Genomic DNA, 7,578 nt, shown 5'->3' on the forward strand with positions numbered 1-7,578 from the left:
CAGGCAAGGTGGCGGCAAGTGCAAACCAACTGGAACATTCCAGGACCTGCCTGGTGAAGTGGCGGCCGTAGGTAGCACGTGAAGTGAGAGACATGGGAAGCAGACTGTGTGGGCCATGCTGTGAAAACTACGGAGGGAACAAAGAGGGGGAAGTTGGGACAACTGTAATAGCATAATCAATGCAATATATTATTTTAAACTTGTGGCTTCGCCCTGAGTGAGACAGCAGCCCCTGGAGGGTCTCCAGCGGGGGGAAGACACGATCACTCCGGCCATGGCTGACCATGGAGGACGGAGACAAGAGGAAGACGAGGTGTGGGCAGCAAATTCTGGCTATGTTTTGAAGGTAAAACGTGGGATTTACTGGTGGACTGAAAATAGGGCATTGAAACAAAAAGAGGGCATCCCAGACTCCTCCAGGGTTTGTGACCTGAGCAACGGGAAGGCTGGGGTGGCCGCCTTCCGAGATGGGCTGGCTGTGGGAGAGACAGACAGAAGGTCATTTCAGGTGTGTCAGTCCCGTCCCGGGGGAGGCGTGGGTGGGCAGCTGCAGGGGCCGGGCCGCAGTGCCAGCAAACTTCTCCAAGGCAGACATGGCATCTTCTCCACCCCACCAGCAGCTACGCCCAGTGCCCTACCTGACAGGCACATGAGGAGAAGGAAGGATGCTCTAGGGTAAAGGATGGAAAGGGGTCTTTGGAATATTTGCCCGTCACTCTCCAGTCCACCTCCTTAACCGTAGCACACAGGGCATGGGTGCAAAGCCTCTGGACACATCACCTGGGCTCAAATCCCAGTGCCTCTACCTCAAGGAAGGGACTCGACCTCAGTTTTCCCAACTTTAAAATGGACACAACTGCAGGACCTACTGGTAGGGTAAGGACTAAATAAGGTAACAGTTAGCAGGGCCTAGAAGAGCTTGGGCACATCGAGAAAGCAGTATAAATGTTAACCATTATATTATATTATATATTACATTTTTATTAATATGTTATATTAACTATTGCTGACATGACTTGTTATCTACCATGAAGATCTCTTTTAATCTGCCTATACCCACAATTACACCACACTGAAAACAGTGCTACATTATAAGGTGTCCCAAAACACCACAAAAATCCCCAAAAGACTCCTCTAAGTTAACGAAGTGTTTAAATGAACAGTCCGATTCCTTGTACGTGCTATTTCTGAAATTCGGTGATCCCCACTATAGTCAAGTTCCATTTCCCAGAGGCTGTGATTCACTTGATCTCTTTCCACCCAACTTCATGGATAATGTCTATTACAACAATTTCTCCAAACCCAAAGAATGTGGGAGCTATTCTGTAACACTTGAGTGGTTCCTCAGAAAGTATTTCCTCAGAGTGAAATACAATGCAGGGAGTTTCAAAACACACACACACACACACACACACACGACACAGAACACACGCAAAGAGCACAGGCTGATGGTGAAGGGGCCTGCCTGCCAACGGGAACCAGAGTGAGACGGTTTAGTTGGAAAAGCCAAAGCAAGCTGTCAGTCAAGTGCAGCTGGCTTCCTGGGTGAAAAAGTGTGGAAACGTCTAATGTCATTTCACAAAGTAGCTGAAAAGTTGGTCAGTAGAAAACAAGCTGAGCAAAACAGAGCTGATGTTGACTTTCCACCGGTGGCTGGTCAGGCTGCTCCCCACCTGAGGGCTGGCGTCTGCTTTCCTTGGAACCTGATTCTGGAATAGGGTGCAGCACAGAAGAGGAGACAGCCATGTCCCCACTGGCCCGTGCAACTGGACACAGAAGCTGGCAGCCCTGTGCGGTAGTCCCTGCACCCCCAGGACAGGCCAGACCAGCAACACCTCAAAATGAAGCCATTAAGTACCAAATGGCATCTCCTCCATCTCAGTCTTGGCAGGTAGCCATCATGCGTAGAATGCGACCTGATTTTCTAGCTCTTTGGTTCTGACCCTGCTGAGAGTGATTTTTCTTCCTGAATTCAGCCCAGGTAGGGAGTAAGCCATACAAATGCATATGTAAAAGCTGAACTGAATTCTTATTTGGAGAGCAAGGAATTAACAGGGCTCAAGCAGTGACCATGGCTTGCCTGCTGAACCGATCTTTTAAGACAAAGCATCTTGGTAAAATGTCAGTGATAATAACAAAAGCCCCTTTTGGGGGCTTAGGAGGAAAAAACCCCTCAAATTTATGTCAAAAACTGAATGTGAATGAGAGGAAAGATCACACACACACAACCTTTAAAAGGTAAACATAAAAGAAAAATCAGGCTAAATTTATCTCTTTGTCGGTAAAAAAATAGCCTAAGCCTCAGCCAAGTGTGTTGTCAATTATTAAGCGGAAAGAAAACAGAGAAACGCTTACTACAGAGCAGCGCTGCAAACACACTCCCAAGCGCTGACAAAAACAGTCTATGTGCCGTCCAAGTCCGCAGCCAATAACCACATGTTGAGCACGTGGGAGGTGGCCAGTGAGACTGCAGAAATGAATGTTTAATTTTATTTCCTTTTCATTCATTTACATTTAAATGTAAATAGCTACAGGTAGCTGGTGGCTACTGTCCTGGACAGCTCAGCTACACACGCTCAGTCCGAACAGCTGGCAATGTCTTTCATTTCCTACAATAAAACTGCAATCGTAATCAACCAATCATATCTCAAATTGTCACCAAAATTAGTGCCTCTAGACAGGCCCCAGCTGCCCCAAAGTTGGCAAGCTTAAAACACAAAGGAAAAAGACTAAAGGCAGTGATTCCGTGTTCTCATTTCTTGGGACTCTGCCTGTCCACTATAATAGTATTCTCTGTTATACTACGGCTTTGCGTATTTGGACATCTGTACTGATAGACAGAACGCACATTTGCGAAACCAGAACGCCACAGCGTCTCCCCAGTCTGGGAAACATGAAAATGTGAACTCGGGACAAGTTACATAACCTCACTAAACTTCAGTTTCCTAAGGCTGAAGAGCAGATAATAATAGTGCTAGTCTCCCATGAGGATTACATTCAGAGAATACGGCAGGTCAAGGGCCTCACAGTGCCTGGCAAAGAGTAAGCACTTGGCAAGTGGCCGCTATAATTATTATTTTGTTAATAACAATAGCAAAATCTGTAATAAAATACGAATGGAGCTACTACAATGAAAGTTTACAGTGGGCCAAGTTTTCCTACACCCAATCCCTCTGAAGCTGTTTCTCGGGCTCTGTGAAAGTGGCTTCTGATAAAATACATCTGGGACTCTGACGTCTTCGCACCCAGAGGTCTCTGTCAACCTCCAGAGAAGTCGTCACCTAGATGGCTACCATGAGTCACAAGAATGGTTCGGCCTATGTTTATTGTGCCCCTACTCTCTGGCAAGTACCTACCAGCCTATGGATGAAAACAGTCCCCGAATGCGATGCCTCCAGACTCTATACCATCCGTAAAGCTTGGGCCCCCCTGAGACACCTTGGAGAGATGTAAAATTTCATCCTGGGGTCCCTCGCAGGCCGGGAGGCTCACTTCGTGTTTTCTGGATCAGCCAAGCCCAGATTCAACTGCTGGCCCACAGAGAGGGGTCGAGGAAAGAGGGCAACTGAGAGGAACCAGCCCATTTTCCCAGCGGGGACAATCGGGGCCAGTGTCTACGGACCACGTTTTCACTGACAAGCCAAATCGCTTTCACAGGAAACCTGCTCTCTGTGCCTTCAAAAAGCCAAATCCGATCTTCTTCACAATGCAAACACAACCCCTTTCAACAGCTAACTGCCCAAGCCCGTGAAATGCAATGGGATTCTCCATCAAGTTCACGTTCACCAGACCTATATGCTGGAAATTCCCCAGGAATTTCTCGGCAGAAGTTTAGGGGAATTCTGTGGGGTTGGGGGGGTTATTTTTATTTATGTAGAATGAACTCAGTCAATCTTCTTTCCCAACCAAGTGTACATTCCCCTATGGAATTCCCTTTTTTGAAGATTTCTTAAAAACCAAATAGTCATCTGATCATCTGCAGTGATTTAAGTGTGAACCCATTTAAGCACAGAGTTGGGGACTGCTCACGGCTCCCTCGCCTGTGAAAACACGTTCCAGAGCACCTCTGTTGGTTCTGACTTCCAGCCCCAGAAGAACACTAGTCAAGGATGCTCCTGACTTGGGGTTAGGACAATAAGGCTGTAATATCTGGAATCTCAAGCTGGTAATTCTTCGCTGGTGGGAATGTTAAGTGGTATAAGCACATGGGAAAAGGTCTGACAGCTTCCTAGAAGGTTCTATGACCCAGCAATTCCTAGACATTTACATAGAAGAAATGAGAACATACATCCTTAGGAAGACTTGTACATTAATATAATAGCAGCTTTATTCACAATGCTCCTCACAACTGGGAATAAGTCACGTGTCCATCAACAGAGGGATATATATATATATACAGACACATACAAACTTTGGCACAGGCATCCCGTGAATATAACTCAGCAATTAAAAAAAAACTAAGGCCAAAGTACTGAACACTCGGCATGGGTGAATCTCAAAAACATGCTGAATAAAAGAAGCTTTACACAATACTGTAAGAATTCCATTTGCATTGGGTTCAACACAGGTTAAAGGAAACTAGAGTGAGAAACAATCAGAGCAGCGGTTGCCTCTGATGGGGTGGGGACGGGGACCAACTGGAAATGGAGCTAAAGGAACCTTCTGGGCGATGTAATAGTCTCTCTCTTGATAGAGACTAGGGTTATACAGGTGTACGCATCTGTCAAAACATTATGCAAATGTTACTCTTAAGATGTGTGCATTTTACTATGTGTCTATACATTTTACCTTAAGGAAATCGTGAACATCAATTAAACTCTAAATAACAAAATGTGTGCTGAAATGTTCAGGAGTGACCTGTCTCAATGTCTGCAATTTACTTCAAAATGAATAAAACAGTAAGTGGGACTGACGATGGATAGAGGGATGAATTAATGAGGAGATGTGTAATTAAACCAACAGCAAAATTACAGGCTCTCGGTATGGATATTTGTACCCACAAATGCCCACTTTTTCTACATATTCTAAAATGAGATGGACAGGGGAAAGAGTCACAGTGCCCCTTCTTCAGCCCACCACATTAGAAGTTTGTCAAGGCGCCATGCCCACCAAGTCGTGGCCTCATGTCATTTCAGTTCTGCTGAAAAGTGAAGATTGCAAGAACACAAGTGGCTTTACAGGAACTCACATCACTCATGCCAAAGATTTTCTGCCTGTTTCCCTACAGACAAAGCAATTATTTGAATGTAAGCCAAAAAATTCCTTCTCAACAAGGAGAAAAAGGACATACTCACTTGTATCCCCAATTTGTTGTCTTTCAATTCCTGCAGCAAGTCCATTAGCTAACTGTACAACACTCACTTCCACTTGCCCCATGTCCGTGCAGCCAAAGACAAAGAAAAACCAACCCAACGAAAGACCTGTTACACAAATGCAGCCAGAGAGAGGATAACTTCCCAGTTCCCAGGCCAGAAACCCCACTGAAGGCAAAAAGGATGCGGAGCTCCCTCTGAGGTTAAAGTGATTTCACTGAGGTTAGCACACATATGCACCAAGAGCCCCAAACAGCTTGTTGCTTAATCCCTCTGTGGGGTTTGGTGACATCTGGGGTCACTTGAACTTAGTAGGGAATTCAGCTGTTGAGAGGTACAAATTAGGAATCCCGGTGGCTAAGGACACGTCGGGTGCATAGCAAGCCCTACCCACAGGCCCAGAGGTCGCTCACATTACGCCGGCCTTCCTTCCTGGCAGGGCCTCGCTTATCCTGAGATGACACACAATGGCAGGGGCTGGAAGACGCCTAGTCTGACTGCCAGCCCAGCATCTGAAAACAGCTGTACCAATTACAAGAAGAGACTGTTGCTGGAAACCAGGGCAACCACTCAAATATAGGGATCTATGCCAGACTTTTTGAAAAAAAAATACTTTTTGTTTGTTTGTGTATAAGCTCCCTAACGAACTCACTGACACCCCCAGCGTCCCCGGGAACTACCCACAACCACAGGAGGCAGCCCAGCGTGTGCAACAGGGAGGCAAAAGGGAGCGCGCCTGGGTCTAGCACCTTGGTCTCCACGCTGCTCTCGCTGCCAGAAACAGCGACACTTCAGGTGAGGGGCAGGAGCCCGGGTCTTGGGAGGAGGGTTTGCACACCTGACTGCTGGGTTTCCTGAAATATTCGCCGCCACCGCCCCACCCTGACCCAAACCCACACTGCAGTCCCTTGAGCCTAGGTAAGTAGGTTAGGACTAGGGAAGAAACCCCCTTTTACAAGGGGGAATGCCCGTTTTAAGCGCCGGGGACTCCCCGCGCCCGGAGTCTCTGAGCCTCCAGTGGCTGCAGCGCTTCCTCTGAACGTGCCGCACGTCTGCTCCCACTCATCCATCATTCCTGCCCTGAGAGCAAAGCTACCTCCTAGGGCGCACGCATTAAGGGCAGCCAGAGCCGCCTCCACCCCACCCTCTCGCCCTCCTGGGCTCCGTTGCCAGCTCCCGCCTGATATTTGCAAAGGACTCCCCGCAGCAGTGTCCTAGACCCACCTGTAGCCTGGAAGCTTCCCCTCTGCTTCCTTCCTAGGCGCCATCCCAGCCCCCGCCCCGAGCCGGCAAAGCCCTGGACCCCCAGCAGACTGCTGTGGGGTGCCTCTCCCCACAGCGCGCCGGGGATGATTTTTTTTTCTCGAAAAAGTTGGCCCAAGACTGTTAAGCCTCCTGGATCGGGCCCGACCCCATCCAAAACCGGGTCAGAGGTGCGAGGAAAGGGGTTGAGAGGAGGAGCCCTCCAGCAGCCCGGGAGCCTGGGAAACACTCCCCAGCTCCGGCAACCTGCAGGGAGGCGCCACGCAGGTCTCCTCCTGTCCACAGGGGTCCTGACCCAAAGGGCCAAACGGAGGGGCTTGTGCCCACGTACACCCCAAGTCCTGCCGCGCGCCTACCTACCTTTCCGGGCTAGCTCAGGAGAAGGCGTGGGTGCGGGCTCCCTGAACCAGTGTGTTCCGTCCCGGGAGGAAAGTTTGTGCCATGCAGGGGAGGCGGCGCGGAGAAGGCGTGGGCACTAGTTGGGGCGGGGGTAGGAGGGTGGCGACAGCGCGGCGTGGTGGGGTGTCTGTCCCTCCCGCGATCGGAGAGTCCGTCGGAGCCCGCGGCAGCCGCGCTCCCGCTCGCTGCGCGCTGCGCCTTGCGCCCGGCGCGCTCCGGCTCCAGTCCCGACGCGCCCCCGCTGCCGCCGCCGCGCGTCCGCCGGCTACACTTCCTCTTCCTCTGAACTCATGTGCAAAATATGCTGCGCTGCATCTTTGGGGGAAGCCGCGCGGCCCCTAACAGCCGCCGCGGGGACAGCGGGCCCGCCCCACCCCTCTGCGTGCTCTGTGCCGTGCCTCTGCCTCCACTCCGCGGACAACTCGCGTGTGGCACTCGCTGCTACCCACCCAGCGACCCCTCGGTGCCCTCGGCTCAGAGGTCCCAAGCCTGATTACCAACCTCTCTCCTCCTAACTAAGGCTGTGTGGTGAGAGCGCACGTGGGGAACTAGGATCCCTCAAATTTTGAGATGGGATTCTGGAGGGCGACTGCTACCAAGGTAC

The 7,578-nt window shown here is 50.0% G+C and overlaps 1 protein-coding gene across 3 annotated transcripts in view; it reads right to left on the reverse strand.

Annotated features, from left to right (window-relative positions):
• Positions 1–7,203, reverse strand: part of RFTN1 (raftlin, lipid raft linker 1) — a 188,673-nt gene extending 181,470 nt beyond the window's left edge. For 2 of the 3 annotated variants that reach the window (XM_037061355.1, XM_037061354.1), the window contains exon 1: positions 5,295–5,386. In XM_037061355.1, the coding sequence (XP_036917250.1) occupies positions 5,295–5,376 (82 nt within the window). In that variant the 5' untranslated portion in view covers positions 5,377–5,386. Of the gene's footprint in view, positions 1–5,294; positions 5,387–6,935 lie in introns of those variants that run through there. The other variant, XM_037061356.1, reaches the window with a different exon arrangement.
• Between the last annotated feature and the right edge of the window lie 375 nt (positions 7,204–7,578).

Source organism: Sturnira hondurensis, unplaced genomic scaffold (assembly GCF_014824575.4).
Source record: "Sturnira hondurensis isolate 20B ecotype Veracruz unplaced genomic scaffold, ASM1482457v3 Scaffold0013299, whole genome shotgun sequence".
Classification (NCBI taxonomy): Eukaryota; Metazoa; Chordata; class Mammalia; order Chiroptera; family Phyllostomidae; genus Sturnira; species Sturnira hondurensis.